This window comes from Lupinus angustifolius, unplaced genomic scaffold (assembly GCF_001865875.1).
Source record: "Lupinus angustifolius cultivar Tanjil unplaced genomic scaffold, LupAngTanjil_v1.0 Scaffold_107_6, whole genome shotgun sequence".
Classification (NCBI taxonomy): domain Eukaryota; kingdom Viridiplantae; phylum Streptophyta; class Magnoliopsida; order Fabales; family Fabaceae; genus Lupinus; species Lupinus angustifolius.
In genome coordinates, this window is record NW_017724808.1 from 1 (window position 1) to 17,989 (window position 17,989).

The window sequence follows — 17,989 nt, forward strand, 5'->3', positions numbered from 1 at the left end:
TATATATATATGTTACCAATTAACATATGGATGCCTTGGCTAAAATTAATGTCAAACTAAAATGTGTTTATCATGGATAATGATTAATTGATCAAGGTCTTTTTCCTAACCTTTTAAAGGTTTGGGACTTTGGGTGATTCTAGATTTCTACTTTACTTTGGTTAGTTTTCTATTAATTTTCATCGGCCGTTATTTATGAAGTGACTATAAATTTAATAGTTGATTATTAAACGACTATCAAGTATACAGTGTGATAACATATCATAAATTAATAATTTTTTAAGAACTGATTTCTTAATTGTGGATTTCACTAAAAAAATCGTTAATTTTATTACAGTGAGTAAAATACAAAAAGGAAAGAAAAACTAAAGTCGAGGGAGCATGACTCCCATTGTCTGATTTGTATCTTCATCCAAATAATAAAAAAACAAATTTTATCTTAAAAATGATAAATTTCCAAAAAAAGAATGAATTTAATTTTTCAATTCATATTTCCTTTATTGTTTTCCCTCACTCGTTAACCAAACTCATGAAACAAAAGAATGGGCTAAAATAAAAAAATAAATCACCTACCCTTTTCGAAAATACCTCAAAAGTAGGTTACATACACATTATTACATGCAAATATAAAAAAAATGGGAGTATCCATTTATCATATATAAGCGTAGAAAAACACCTCCATGTTAACAAAGTTGATTTAAATAGAGTTACACAAAGCATGATTTGAATGAACAATGAAATGTAAAAGTGATGAGGTGATGCTGTGGTGTCAAGTCTGTGTAGAATGTGTACGAAAAGTTGTTTCAGGAAGCATTGAAAATACTGATAACCCTGAAAGCAAATCGTACTGAAATTGCATGTTTTTTCACATTCTAAATCCCTTATTTCCCCGAGAAAAGTCACTGCTGTTATTATGAGATGAAGTAGAAGCTGTTACTGTTACTATCATGCTTTGCCTTTCCGAGAGACCAAAGAGCTACTAAAACTGACGTTATATAGTTAGAGACTAATGCATCTCCTCATATAAGGAAATAAGTTATCTCTTCCTGTTAGTAAAAATGTGATATATGTGCTATTTTGTTTATCTTTAAAAATATTTTTATAAAAGATGATGGAACATGACACATGTCATGATTTTACTGGCAGAATGAGATAACTTATCTCTTTATAAGAATAGATACGAATAGATGCTCCTTTCCCTTTCTTTATTTGGTAGTAATATACAGTTTTACCATAAACATCAACCACTTCAAAGTGGTCCCACACTAAAAAAATGACTTACTTCCTTATTGGTTTTGGCCTAAATTAACGCCTATAAGAATTTGAAGAGTAATATTAGAAGCGGTTTCATTTTCTGCCCTAAAAAGTGGATATCCATTGATTAGGTAGGAAAATCAAATCTACGGTTGAAAAATGATTTCCTACCATTTTGAGAAGAGATTTAAATAAGTAATTAATAAGTCAAAATTTCAACTCTAAAAACGACACTAGCTCGAAGGAGCAATTAACTACTAGTTTCCCAACAAACCTCAAAAGGTAAAACATACCACTGACTCATTAGGCTGAAATCAACTCTTGCTATTGCATTGAACCCACCAACGATTCGTTAAGGCAAAAAAAGATTGAAGACAAATATTAATAATGAGTTCACATTTTTTTGTTAAGCGAAAATGTATAAAGAAGTATAAGGGGGTCCTAACTCAATACAAGAGAAAAATCATAATTTGAAATTTTTAGACATATAGAAATACAAGCAATTGAGTCATTACACCAATGAGCAAAAATTAAAAAGAAGTTGGAGCTACTTTTGATTGAAACCAAGACCGAACTTGAATTAGATTCATTATGTGCATTAAACTCATTGGCTTATTAGAGAATATGACATTATTTCTCATAATCCAGATAGACCACACAACAATAAACTATATCATCCCCACTAGTTCTATGACCAATGGCATGGTACATGTTCAAGGACTCAATGATTGTTGTAGGTTTCAAAACCACGAATAAACACATTTCAAAACAGAAGATGCAAACTCACGAGGTACAAAAAGATGGTTAGTTGACTCGTCATAGTTTTTTTGCAAAAAAAGACATTTCAATTTCCTAGTCTTGAGAATAACTTGCCTTTTGGAAAGCTCAATCTTTATAGGAATTCTATATCTAAGAAGTTTTCAGATAAAACAACATATTTTTGACGGAACACGCATTTACCTAGAGGCATAATACTTGGATCAACTTGAATGAGATAAACCGACTTTACCACATAATTCTCGGAAGTATGAAAACTCCATCTCCATTTGTCAATGATAACCTTCTTGCAAGAGTGATGACGAAACAAATCATGCAAATTTCTAACTATAGTCTCCTCACTATCAAACACATGACGACGTCATTGAATCTTCCAAGCCCACACATCTTCAATCCACCCTCCACAATCTTTCATTGTTGCCCTTTTATTTAAAGTTAAGACAAATAATCTAAGAAAAGCTCCTTCAAGCTTTGATGGCCCACTCATGTAAGGATGACAATGGTATACCTAAACTCGTGGTACCTCAAATAATACCCGCAATGAGTAGAGTATGAGACCATGTTTTTAGACCTGTGGGTAATTGGACCTGAGATTTTGAGATCCACTGTTGGATAGGTCTAAGTCCGAGTAATGGGGTACCCAATCCGCGAGTACCCAGACTCGCTATTCCTTTCTAAATATAAATATATATATATATATAGCAGCATAATTATAATATTATAATTATAATATTATGTTAATTAATTATGATTGTAATGTTACATTGTTAATCAATAATTGTAATATTATATTAATTCATAATTGTGATTGTTATGTTGTTAAACAATGATATTATATTATTAAGGAGTTTGATGTGACGTTATGTGATTAATTTATATGAGTAAAATGATGTTATGTTGATTAAACATTTCTTACTAAATCAACTTTACATCATAATATTGAAGTGGTCACTTTTTTTTTATGATTGAGTGAGTAAAATAAGTTGTGTTTAATTGTCAATTTAAATTGTGTTTAAAATTTTAAATTATGTTTTAAAGTTTTTTTCTCTTGTTAATTGCCTAAATAACATATAAGATTGTAGGAAACAAACACACAATTACATAAGTCACTCACATTTATTTTTAATATTTTTGAATTTGTGGATACTCATTGATCTACTGGGTACTCAAAGACCTGTGGGTAGCATACTCATTGGGTATCAGCACAGGTTTTGGTCAAAAAATGATACAACGGAGCGAGTCCGGATAATGCACTACTCGGACCCATCCAGGCTCATTGTCATCCTTACACCCATGTATCCATCTAAAAAAGAGTTTGAGTACCATATCGTATTTCCTACCAAATATTCTCATCAAAGTAATCACCACAATCTCCCAAATTAAAGCTAATTTTACATAAATCTTTCCACTAAGTATCAGTCAAGTTCTTAGCGTGTGCGAAGACATCATTCACATATTTTGACTTAATCACCTTGTTGATCATATAATTGTTCTTCTTCAAGGGATCATGAAGTGGTGCACTATGATGTCCAAGCTTATGTTTCTGAAGAAGGCAAAGTGAAATTCTTGAGAATACATGGTGGAGTTTAATTTTTGGAGAAGAATAGAATGAGACGTGGGAGTAGCATTGACCGGTTTTAAGTTTGAAAGAATAATAAAATAAGAGTAAAGTTATATCTCCCACTAAATTCTTCCATTAACAATAAAGTGATATATGTCGATTGTAAACCAATCATCAATAAATAAAATATTATTTTATGATATAGATTTAATATGTATACACTCATAGTGTAAGTGTTTTTTACACTATCAGTAAATTATCTACTATTGATTTGTTAACCACCGTTGACTATAAAACAAAAATAATACAAATCAATGGTGAATGACGTGCGAACAGTGTAAAAAACTTTACAGTGTCGATACACAGATTTTAAATTCTTATGATATATCACTTTCTTGTAAGTATAAGAGAATATATCATTTTCCATAAGTAAATATATTGAGAATATGTTAGGATTATAAAAATAGGTGCTGGGTGTATTTTATTAGTTTGTGGTGTGATTTTTTTTCTTGTAGTTTTTAAACCCCTTCTGATTTTAGCCCTAAAAGGCCGACCAATCACCAAAGTAATAACTATTTAGGAGGCCAATGAGAATCTGGACTGCGTGGAGTAAGTGGCTACTAACAGGCTGGCCCAAACAAGTTCAATGCAAGGACCAAATTTAGACTTGGAATACCATTGCCTTTATTTTTTTAGGTGAGTATTTGATAAAACTGTTTGAAAAGTTAACTCATCACTAAAAAGTTATTTCGAAGTTGAAAAACTGATTTAAGCTCATAATAAGTTAATGTGTTTGATAAAACTAGATAAATCGGCTAAAAATAACAAAGTGATGCATATAAGTCATTTTAATAAACATCTCAAATCATGATTTATAATACATTAATACCAAAGTTTTTCCAAAATCTTTTCTAACCAAAGAGGGCTAGAAACTTATTATTGTCCAAGTAAGTTTGTTGAATGATTTATTATCCACTTCAAAATCTTTTCAAGCACATTCATTACCCTATAAGCCCCCATGATTTACAAGCTTCTTCACGTTATTTTATAATTTTAGGCACGCAGTTTTATCTAACATGTGAGTTTATGATTTACAAGTGTCATTTTTCAGTTAATTTTACCCAACATACCATTTAAATAACGTATGTGTTATAATCTCCTAGTTCTCTTTAACATCATTTTTCATTGTCAGTAAGTTTAAGATTTAATTTTACCATACATGTTATCTTATCAGTCATCAATCACTAACTTTTCAGCACACTTAGTTTTTTATTGTTCACTACTTCTCAACCAGTTTTGCCAATCAAACCCTTATTATTGCGGGACTAGTTATTTGGATACATATATATCTAAAATAGACAAGTCATACACAAGCACATGTGGAAGAGGATGAGAGACAATGAATGAGAATAAAAGCCTCACAGCATAAAATACATTTATAATATATATATATATATACCATATACATTTATGACAAATGTTTGAAGTCTTCAAATTTTTATTTATCGCTTTCCAAAATCCAACCCAAAAACCAACAAATAAGAATATTACTTTGGTAGATGATTCTATCATGAAAGGATTATTCCAACTCACCTAACTATCAAAGAGACCAACACTTTAGAAATCTTAATAGAACACCACCTTAATGTTTATCCAAGAAAGAAAGATAAAATATCAAACACCACCTATATGTCTAAGTCAGTTTTTTTATAAGTAAAATTTTATTAATGAAAAAAAAGGTGCATAGGAGAGTAATATACAAATTAACTTAATAAGAGAGATAAAAAAACTTATCCTACAAAAACCAACATAAAAACAAAACCAAAACCCTCAGTCGGTTTATTATCAATGCAATTTTTTTTGTCTTGTACCCTTAAAAGTTAAAATCACTCATTAACAAGAGAATTCTATATTTTATTGTTATTTTAGTCTATAATACATCTTACTACTAAATAAAGAAAGAAATATAATGAATCCGTTTAATTTGTCACCATTCCAAAATATTGGATATATTTACTATTATTTAATACTTTATTTATTTGAAACTTTTATTTATTCAACTATGTGAAATAATTTATATGCTTAACAGCCTAACATAATAAAAGGATATAGTAGCATCATCTTGTCATAAATATCTCCATGCTTAGCCCATCACTTGGTTGTTCAAATCTGAGAACGATGACAGAGTCTGAGTTATATTCCTACACGAAATTATCTTCTGCAACTATTGTTCAAATGTATCGATGGACTACAAAACCTCTTTGAATATCTTAAACTGTTTTGACTTCTCTTTCCCTTTCAATAACACTTCCTTGTATTTTTTTATTTTGGTATCATTGTCTCAAAATTATAATACCTTGTACGTTTAGTATATATAAAATTGTCAATAAGGGTTTCTCCCACTTGCAATCACGCCCACTAAAAAAGCTACACGAACATAAGTTAATACTCTAATACTAGCTCTAATTTTGTAGTGTCTGATATGATTTGCGTATACAATTTTGGCTTGCCTTGGTTGGAGTATGCATCTATAACACGAATCTGGAATGAAAATATAGAGCTTTTGTAAATTAGTTGTCAATAATTACAACAAAATAAAATAAACGAAGAGAGGAGACCGACCTTTATGTGCGATTTTAGATTAAGTAAAAAATGCCGTGACACTTTTATTATTTTATTTATAGTAAAATTATATTTTTGTCATTAAAATAGAAAGAAAAAAAAATTATCATCGTCCCTATTAGATAAAATTCTTACTCTTTTAAATTGTGTAAAGTTTGTACTCTCGTGTCTCACAATCTAGAATGAGGGACATATAAGATATTGGTGCCTCCACTGTCTTTCTTTATGGGAACACGATTTCCCGTGGGAAGTGATGAATTTTTCGGTGTGAGGTTGCTCCCCTTTATCTTGTATTTCCATTTAAAAAAAAGATATTCTTAACTTTTATTTATATATAATGTACATGGTAAGAAAATTAAATAATAAACTAAAGTCACAAAATATTTTTCAAAGATTTGTGTATATTCATTTTTAGCTGGTTAGGTCAGAAAATGTGCTTATGCGACTAACCCATAGTTAGTTCGTGTTCAAGTCATATGTTTGAGCATTGTTAGTGTAAATTTTTTATATAGAATCACAATTAGTGTATCATTCATAATTTATATGTATTAGTTTTTTTTGTTGAAAAAATCAATGATAACTAAAGATAAACATTGAATGATGTAGTAATATTGTATGAAACTCATACAATTTTGGTATATATAACTTTTAATTGTTAAAATAATGAATAATAATAAAATATATGTTTTGTGCAGATGTGATCCCAATTTGCTTTACCTTTTATCTTTCCGTGACGATTTGGATACCAAACATTCTATCTTCTCCCATCTTTGTGGTTCTTGAGAAGAGTTGATAGGTTTAGTTTCTTTAATTTGTACCTCTAAAGAAGACTTGAGCATGAATTGCACGAAAAATTGTTCCCAAAATCTCACCAAACTCAGGCTGTATTTTCAACGGGGCAAAATCGTTCCTTGGAGACAATTCAAAATTTTCTAACTTATCTCACCACTATGCTCATACTCATTGTCATACAATAGAGAGGGAGAATTCAAATATAACTTTAATATGGGACTCAGTGAAAAAATTAATATTGGGTTATTTTTAGAGTAGAGTATTGTTTGTAGCCCAAGGAAGTAATATAGGCTGAAAGGGTTCAAAAAGAAATTATAAGAAAGTTAATATAGGCTGAAAGGGTTCAAAAAGAAATTATAAGAAAGTTGAGAGTCTACTAAAGTTTGCATATAAAAAATATATTTTAAATGGAGGAAAGTGTACAAGAATCCTATCCATCTTTAATGATTAATTTTTTGACTAAATTTTGGGGATGATACCTAACAAAATAGGAGCTAATAATGTGGTTAGTTATTATTTGTTGTGACTTTATTACAGTTGATTAGGAGTGGCAATGCGTACCAGAAACTTGCAGGTACCCACAATAAATATTTGCAACAAATCGGATCTGTATTTGTATTTTTGGACTCGCAGGTAATTAAGATTCGAGAATTTAAGACTTATTGTTAGATGGGTACTCACAGATCTCTCCCAGATAATCAAGGACCCATGGGCAATAGACCTTGTAGGTATTTGCATGAGTCTGGGTCAAAAAATGAAGCAACAGAGCAGGTCTGACTAATCCACTACCCAAGCCTATCCAGAATCATTCTCATTCCTACTATTGATGGGAAGAGGCAAGGGACGAGGATCACGTGTTTAACAATGTCTAGTTTTCTGTATAAAACCAATCACATATTAATATTAATTAAAAAAATTATAAAAAATAATACTTTGATTTTTGATTGATGTGGAATAAAGATAAATATTGTTTAAAACATGTCATCTATGTAGAATTGACACAACTCTATTGTCACGTATGACAATGTCACTCCTACCAAAAATGGAAAATGGGAATAAGAACGTGCACTCGTCACGTATGATAACCATGGTGGTGGTATAACTTTTGTCTAGAAATATGCTTTTTAATAATATACTACGACAATATTTAATTATACATTTATACACTATAAATAAATGAAATAATGCAAAACCAAAGTTATTACCTTATCCACTTGTATTCAATTGATTTTTTTCTCTTAAAATTGTAAGAACATTTAGAAAGGAAAGGTGATATGAACACAAAGAAAAACTTATGATAGACCTCCGGCACCCTCCATCAATAAAGCTTATTGAATACAATAAGAAGTAGATACACATATTGTTTAAAACATGGGTTATAATATATGTGAATAAACAAATAATATAAGCATAAAATTTATAAAACATGAGTAACAGTAATGTTACTTATCGCACCACCGTCTTAGCGTGGTCAAACAAATTTCATACGCGGTGTGCAAACAAACATCATGATTCACTTTCTAAAAATTCGTGTGTACTTTCTTTGAACACTTTTTATATTATCAACCCATTATATCATTTGTAATGAATAATTCACAAGTAAAAAAATATATAATTAATTTGAGAATGAAATATAGTTAGAGATAAATAATATCTATCAACTAAGTCCATGTGATGAGATCACTACGCTAAAACTGATATTCAACGTTTCTGTGTTTATGTGTTGAACACTGTTAAATGTAAGGTGAAAAATAATTAAGAGCGCTTATTAAAGCAATATTACGCCAAAGTTGCTATTCAACAGCGCTTATTTTAGATATATAACAATGCTTTCATGTGCTTTCTGTTTGACCGCAGTAGTATATGGTCATCATTAACAGTGCTTCACAAACGATGTTGTATTGATTATATACCACAGCATAACATATAGTCTTAAATAAACAGCGCATTTTATAGATCTTATTAACAGCGCTTGTTGTTGCGCGGTTGAAGTTCATATATTCAACAGCGCAATAACAGAAAAGTGTTGTTGTATTGTTCTTAAATTTTTCAAACAACACCTTAATACAATAATGTATCACATACATAGCATTGTTGCATTAATAATGTACCACAACACTTTCTATAGAAAGCGCGGTTGTAGTTATCAATAGCGCATGTCAGGACTTCCTTTAGAATTCGTTTTTTATTTGTATAAATTAATACCTGCATATATATTTATTAGCAGAACATACATTCTCAACAACACATATATTTATACATTCTGAATATTACAAACACATCAATACAGACTATAAATTTGTTTTATTAAACATCAACACAATACAAAATACAAACAATGAATATCATGTCAATTATATTTTGAAACTAACCATAATGCAATGAATATCATGTTTTCACTAATAGCGTGATCTTTATTTGTTGTGAAATTATACAACTATGATGTTCTAGATTTTTTGCGATGGTTCACTGGTTTATAAGACATGGTTTGAGTTCAATGGTAAATATTCTTTCTCAATTGCTGTTAATTTTGTATTTTTTTCATAACTTTTGTAATTTGTTTAGAGATGCCATTTTTTATTTGTATTTGGAGTTTGCATTGATTATCGGGGAACATAAGAACACTCTGTAAGGACTTGCACATTGGAGGAGAAAGAATGAACAATTTGCATAAGATCTCATTACTCATATATATTTTATAAAATTGGAATATGTTAAGGTTGAAAGTAGTTGAAGTCGTTTGTGATTTAACAAATTTATTGTAAATGGTGGAGTTGGACATGTATATCATGTGTTTGATTGAATATGTGAGAGATATATTCTCTTATTTAGAAAGTAGACATTTAACATTTAACGGTGCTTGCTTCAGTGATGACTGTTAAATGTCTATTTTCTATAGAGCTTCAAAAAACATTGTTGAATATAACCTTATGTACTATGCGTTCACATAGAAAGCACCCCAAAGGCATGTTAAATGATAATTTTAAGTGCTATTGTTTTGATATTTTGACACAATGAATCTATCTCTTAGATACTCTGGTTATCCTTTCATGCTCAATTATAGATGGTTTAAATATATTTTATTTCATGTTTGGCCATGAAGTTGGTGAGAATGCTCAACCTAAAATGTTGAGAATAATATTTATACACCGCTAATATAAAGATTTACACACAGTAAGTAGATCATCAAAAAATCTATTTGACCTATTTTTATTTGAAAAGAAAATTAATAATAATTAAATATAAATAATATATAATATAATAGAGTATGCGATAGACATTCCACTACTACATTTATTTTCTCTAAAATGTATGCAGAGATGAAGATTTCAAATGATGCTTTCCATGTATCTGGGCAGCCATTTTAGTAGGGGAACATTTTTCATTTGATTCACACCTCCGCCTCTGTTCACTTCCTATAAAAGCCATAGATAGGAAGACGAGTTTGTAATTCGTAGAAGCACACTCAATCAACTTTTAGGATTAAATAAAAGATAAGTTAGGTCAAATTAATCATCCTAAACAAATATTTGTTGTCTCAAATTCTATCCCAGACCAATCATATTATGTTATGTCAGTTAACAAAAATTAAATATTTATAACTTTATCAATTTTGCTTCATTATAATTGGTCAAGGACGTAGTTGGAGACATAATTGGAGACAGCAGATCCCCATCCTCAATGCTCACCCTACCGACAACCTCTTTCTAAAAATGGAAAAGAAGTTATTTTAACATATAGTTTAGCAGTATCAGTCGTCACGTATGACAAGTTACTGACAACCATGCCCGTGTGATCACTTTTGTCTATAAAAATGCTTTTTAATAACATAATGAGATAATATCTGACTTTAATAATAATACATTATTACTTTAAAAATTTATACACTAATAATATATCATTTATAACTCACTTATATTTTTAAAAATTAAATAATAATTAAATATAAATGATATATAATATATTAATAATATATAAAACTCATTATATAAACATTTTTTTTCATTCACCAACTTGTATGGTAACACTTGCCAACTTGTCTCAAGTTTTTTCTTTCCTAAAATTGTAAAATCATTTAGAAAGAAAACATGATATCAACACAAAGAAAAAAAGCTTCTGATACCAATATCAATATTGAATACAATACGTATTTAATACAAAAAAAATATAATTATTCTTAAAATGCATGATATAATATGATTAAGATATAAATATAAATATTGCATAAATTCATAAAAATAGAATCATCATATAAATTTATTTTAAAATTTAAATAAATAATATATTTAGTAGAAATAAAATCATATTACATAAGAGATGAATGTTTAATACCACAAATATTGATATTATCTTATTTAATTCATAATCAACATTAGTCATATACATTTTTCTCTTACTATAACTTAATCGTATATTGAATATTATGACAGTATAAGAGATTTGCCCACAATCATCATTATTTCTTAATTATAAATATTGAATAATATATTAATCATATACATATTTACATGGACAAATATATTGCACTCAATAACACAAAAAAATAATCTTATTTATCATACCACCGTCCTTGCGTGGTACCGGATGTGAAAACAAAAATAATAGATTAACTTTCTAACAAATTAGTGTGTACTTTACTATTGAACAGTTTTTAGATTATCAACAGATTTTCTATATCACTCATAATGATTAATTCACAAGTAAAAAAATAATAATAGACATAGACGCGGACACATTCAGAAACAGAAAAGAGAATATATATTCATTTATTTATTGAAGTTTAATGTTCCTACTAGAAAAAGAAAAGATAATGGACATCACTAACCAAACCCATGTGATGAAATCTCTCTCAGATACCCATTTTATCCTTTAGGGCTCAATTATAGATCATTTAAATATATTTAATTTCGTAGTTGGTAAATATGTTTAATTTCATAGTTGGGCATCAAGTTGGTAAAACTCGGCAGGCTGCACAATAAAATATGTGTGAAGATGATGATTTCATATCCTGCTTTCCACGTATCTGGGCCGTCATTTGAATAGGTGAACATGTTTCATTTGATTCACACCACCACCTTTATTCACTACCTATAAAAACCGTAGAGAGGAAGATGAGTTTGCATTTGTAGTCAAACTTAGAAGCATCACTCATATATATTTTTGGAGTTAAAGAAGAAGAAGAAGAAGAAAGAAACAAAATGTGTTCTTTGAGTACAATAAAAAAACCTCATGCTGTTTGTATCCCATACCCAGCACAGGGTCACATAAACCCAATGCTCAAATTAGCAAAGCTCCTTCATTTCAAAGGTTTCCATATAACTTTTGTTAACACAGAATATAACCATAGGCGCATTCTCAAATCAAGAGGCTCTGATTCTTTGAATGGTCTCTCATCATTTCGTTTTGAAACCATTCCTGATGGTCTTCCTGACCCTGATGTGGATGCAACACAGGATATACCTTCTCTATGTGAGTCTACCAGAAAAACTTGCTTACCTCACTTTAAGAACCTCATTTCCAAACTTAATAATGCCTCAGATGACGTTCCTCCTGTTAGTTGTATAGTTTCTGATGGTGTCATGAGCTTCACTGTTGATGCTGCTGAAGAGTTGGGTATACCAGAGGTTTTGTTCTGGACAACTAGTGCATGTGGGTTCATGTGTTACACTCAGTATCAACAACTCATTCAAAAGGGCTTAGCACCCCTCAAAGGTAAACTTAATTCTTTTCTTTCGCAATTCTGAATGGGTGATTTGATTGATATAAATTTATTCTTTACATCTCATAGTTTTTTACTTCATTTTATAAAGAAAAAAGATGATATATACTCCTATTAAATTTATTAACTAATTATTCTATCTATAAAAAATGACATATGCCATAAGCTAATATTTTATTTATTAATAATTAGTTTACGGGTAATATGTGTCACTTTCTTATAAATAAAAGGATTATTTAAAGACGCATTATCAGTATCCAGTGAGTGAATCAATAACAAGTATAGTTTATTATATAATATAACTTTTAATTTTCTTTTACTATATGTTTTAACAACATTAAATGGCCTTTATTTACGTGATAATGGATGATGAATATTAAAAAATTGATAGTATTTTTCTTTTTCTTGAAAATGCAGACATAAGTTATCTCACAAATGGATATTTGGAGACTACCATAGATTGGGTTCCAGGAATCAAGGAAATCCGATTGAAGGATATTCCTACCTTCTTCAGAACCACAAACCCAGATGACCTTATGCTTGATTTCGTACTAGGGGAGTGTAAGAGATCTCAAAGAGCTTCCGCGATCATATTGAATACTTTTGATGCATTAGAGCATGACATTTTAGACGCATTCAACTCATCCATTTTGCCTCCTGTATACTCCATCGGTCCTTTGAATTTACTCTTAAATGATGTAACTAATAAGAATTTAGAAGCAATAGGATCCAACCTTTGGAAGGAGGATCAAGAGTGTCTGGAATGGCTCAACACCAAAGAACCCAATACTGTTGTTTATGTGAACTTTGGGAGTATCACTGTAATGACAAGTGAACAATTAGTTGAGTTTGCTTGGGGGCTAGCTAATAGCAACAAAAGCTTTTTATGGGTTATAAGACCAGATCTTGTGGCAGGTGAAAACGCTGTTCTACCACCAGAGTTCGTAACACAGACCAAAAATAGAGGTTTAATGTTAAGTTGGTGCCCGCAAGAGGAAGTACTGGCCCACCCAGCAATAGGAGGGTTCTTGACTCATAGTGGTTGGAATTCAACGTTGGAAAGTATATGTGGCGGTGTTCCAATGATATGCTGGCCTTTCTTTGCGGAGCAACAAACAAATTGTCGTTTCACCTGCAAGGAATGGGAAATAGGGTTGGAGATAGAAGATGCTAAAAGAGATAAAGTTGAAAGTCTTGTTAAGGTGTTGATGGATGAGAAAAAGGGTAAGGAAATGAAAGAAAAAGCTTTGGAATGGAAGAGATTTGCAGAAGATGCTGCTTCTGGCCCAGATGGATCTTCCTTTTTAAATCTAGACAAAGTGGTTCATCAAATTCTTCTTGGTCAAACTGATAAAAATTAGTGTTTGTTTTTTACATTTTACCTGCACTTATATGTTTAGGCTATTGAATACTTGTTGGGGATGTGTCCCAAATTATCATTATCTTTTGTTTATTAGTTGATGTCAATCTTTGTAAGATATATTGTCAGGTAACAGGGTTGCCTTATCTTATCTTGCAGTTGATTGAAATAAATGTCAGGGATTTATGAAGTTGGAAATAATGACTAACCTCAGGGCAAATCATTTTTTAATTTGAGTGTTCGTGTATGTTCTAGTATTTTTACAGCTCTTAAAACACTTATTGTTAAAACTCCCATTCATATTATTTTTTTTCTAATTTTATAGCTTCTCAACACTCATATATATTGTTAATACTTAATACTCCCATTCATATTTTTTTATAAATATGTATTGGGAAAAGGTATATTCAATCAAGTATAACGAAAATAATTTTTTCAATGCATATTTTCCTTGTTTCTTATTATATAAAGGAATTGATTAACAAAACCATTACTCTTCAGTTTCTTCATACAAATGTCCTTTTATATTAATTATTTTTATAAATTACATCCATATCTTCATTATTATGGAGAGAAACTATAATTGTGTATTAAAATATATTAATTCTATATTCTCAGATAAATCTTCGTACTCATAATAAAGTAACATATGCACTTATAAATTAATTATTAATAATTAAAGTTTAATTTTGTCATCACATACTTCTCTTAGTATAAGAATTTAATGAGAGGATATGTTATTTCCCCGGAGATAAAGTGAGAAGGCCATAACTTAAAAGATAACAATTATTTTATTAAAAACAAAAAAAATATAACGGGGGAGATGAGTATGATAAAAGGGATGATGTGTCATAAATGATATTATATTGGCAAAATTCAAAGTCTTCTCAAAATGTTCAGCGTTTTACTTTCATATTACACAATCAACTTTTTATCTTCTTTAAACAATGTCGAGGCCTTTTTTTAAAATAATAATGTAGTGATATACTTATTGGTTCCTTTACATGTGATTTTTTTTGGGGTAATATTAATTATTTTTTATCAGTCATATTGTTAGAAATCATAAATTTCTAATTAAGGTGAGCATCATATATTTGATACAATGATATCAACTATTTATTTTTGGGTTACATTATAAGTGATCTAATTACTGACACCCCTTAGATTTCTAAAATGTTATAACGGATATGGGCTTAATGGGTGGATACCCATCAGGTTAACCCATAGGGGATAATGGAAACCCTATAAGTTAACACATAAGGAAGGTTATGGTCTCCAAGACACCAAATCAAATTTAGTTTTCTCATCTCCCCATCAGAGTGAAAACGCAAGTCCCAAGAGGAATCAAGGATTTGGTTGAGGAATGTCATCATACCACAAAGTCTTTTTCAGAAACGTGGATCAAAGGAGCCCAGGAACATGGATTCAGGTATGACACTGCACCATTTGTTTCATATGTGTGTGTGAATCATTAAATTCAAGATCCTAGGATTGATATTTCACCAATCATAAGGAATTTCCAACAATTGGTATCAGAGCGTAGGTTCTGAATTTTATGATTCTCCATTAAGGGTGTTTTCCCCAAATCTTGTATGAACCCTAATTTTAATTTGTGGATTATTAAATTATGCTTCCGCTGTTATGTTATAAAGATTGAGAATTTTGGGTTTAATTTGGGAATTTATGCAATCTGATTATTGCATAATTGTCTTGAAATATATGACTTAAATCAATTTCATGTTTGTTACTCATGTTGAATCTGCTGATTTTCTGCAATATATTGCTCGACGTTTATTGGACACTGCTTATACCGTTGAAGTATTTCCCATTATTTCATTGAAATATTCTGATTCATGGTTTAGTTATTTGGGGATCTGCCTTTGTGCGTTTGCAATGAAATTTTTGAAGTGTAAAACCTATCTGTAATGGTTGGATTTGTTAGAAATTATTAATGTATGTAATGGTATTACGCACTGTGCATCACATTTGTGTGCAGTGAAAATATCAAGATGTAGTTTTATGGATGACACTATTTTTTATGGTCCCAGGCACTGTTCAGTGTATTACATTTTTTGTGTGGTGAAATTATCATATTTGTTCTATAATAATTTTGTTATGTGATAATTAAAATGTATATACTTTTAGTGACTTATATTGCTATTGCATAAGCGCAAGTGTTTATATTCAAATGCTTTCTTTGCATTGTTTATTTAAATAGCTTGCACTGTTTTGATTTGGAATTATACGGAAATCAATTATGGGATTAGATTTGGTAATCATAAAAGATATCAAATTTGGAGGTTTTAATTCCAAGATCATTAATTTTTTTTAGTAATGGACCCATATTATAATAATTTTTTGTCTGGTAATTATCTAGGATTAATGGAGGCAATATGTTGTCAAAGTAACCTCAATTGTTAGAAATTAATTGAATTACACAGATGAGTATGAAATTATTTATGCGAATTGTGTTCGACCCAAAGGAAGACACAATTTTCCAAAATAATAACATACATGTAATGATAAATATGTAACAATTATAAAGTTTCTTTTCATGTGAATAATAGTCGGTCCAAATAAAGGCTATTGTTTGACAGTGCTAATTGTTGATATTTGATCATTACACTGAGAGTACCACTTACAAATTGATTTCTCTTACCAAAGACTAGATATTGATGTTGTGTTAGGTATCTTGTGATGGGTCTATTATGTGAACATGTCTTGTTTTAAATATATTACATGACTTGTTTGTTTATATTTGAACATGTTATTAATTCTTTGTTATATGGATTCAGTGTCTTTTACCAATGCTGCAAATTTTTCTGCTCAAATTAGTAACATCCCACTGCTGAATGGGACAAACTTTAAGGTCTGGAAGGAAGCCGTAGAAATCATTCTCGGCTGTATGGATTTGGATCTGGCACTTCGTGTGGAGAAACCCATTTCCACTGCGGAAAACCTCGATGAGGCTAAAATTGAGAAATGGGAACGCTCTAACCGAATGTGCGTGATGATCATGAAACGCTCTATTCAAGATGCGTTTCGGGGCTCTATATCTGAGGGTGAAAGTGCAAGGAAGTTCCGTGAAGAAATAGAACAATTCTTTACCAAGAATGAAAAGGGGTAGACGAGTAGCCTTTTGGCTAAACTCATCTCCATGAAGTATAAAGGCAAAGGGAACATAAGGGAGTACATTATGGAGATCTCTAATCTCGCATCAAAACTCAAGGCACTTAAGTTAGAGCTTGGTGATGACCTACTCGTGCACTTGGTTTTGATCTCTCTTCCTGCACACTTTAGGCCATTCAAAGTGAGCTATAACACTCAGAAGGACAAATGGTCCCTTAATGAGCTTATATCTCACTGTGTGCAAGAGGAAGAGAGGCTGTAGAGAGATAAGACTTAGAGTGCTCACTTGGCTATGACCCCTCAAAATAAGGAAAGAAAGAGCAATACGAGTGCTGCGAAAGGGCCTTCTCAACAAAAGAAATTGAAGAGTAATGAGGAATTTACCTGTTACTTCTGTAAGAAGCAAGGACACATGAAGAAAGAGTGTCCTAAATATGCCTCATGACAAGAAATTGAAGATTAATGAGGAATTTACATGTTACTTCTGTAAGAATCAAGGACACATGAAGAAAGAGTGTCCTAAATATGCCTCATGGCTTGTAAAGAAGGGTAAATTTCTAACTCTTGTTTGTTCTGAAATTAATTTAGCTTTTGTACCTAATGATACTTGGTGGGTAGATTCTGGTGCTACTACTCACATTAGTGTCACTATGCAAGGTTGCCTATGGAGCCGACAACCAAGTGATGATGAAATATTTATCTTTGTGCGTGATGGCAAAAGGGTTGCAGTTGAGGCTATTGGAACATTTAGATTATGTTTAAGAACTGGTTTTCA

The 17,989-nt window shown here is 30.6% G+C and overlaps 1 protein-coding gene across 1 annotated transcript; it reads left to right on the forward strand.

Moving 5' to 3' along the window:
* The first annotated feature begins 12,126 nt into the window (after positions 1-12,126).
* LOC109339783 (7-deoxyloganetin glucosyltransferase-like) lies at positions 12,127-14,283 on the forward strand. The gene is made up of 2 exons (XM_019577300.1): positions 12,127-12,718; positions 13,143-14,283. Exons 1-2 carry the CDS (start codon positions 12,205-12,207, stop codon positions 14,084-14,086), a joined length of 1,458 nt encoding a protein of 485 aa, XP_019432845.1. The 5' UTR covers positions 12,127-12,204; the 3' UTR covers positions 14,087-14,283.
* Positions 14,284-17,989: the final 3,706 nt, after the last annotated feature.

Coding starts and splice junctions, on each gene's coding strand:
- LOC109339783 (XM_019577300.1), top strand. CDS start 12,205: ATGTGTTCTTTGAGTACAATAAAAAAACCTCATGCTGTTTGTATCCCA. Junction 12,719..13,142: donor GGGCTTAGCACCCCTCAAAG/GTAAACTTAATT, acceptor TTGAAAATGCAG/ACATAAGTTATCTCACAAAT.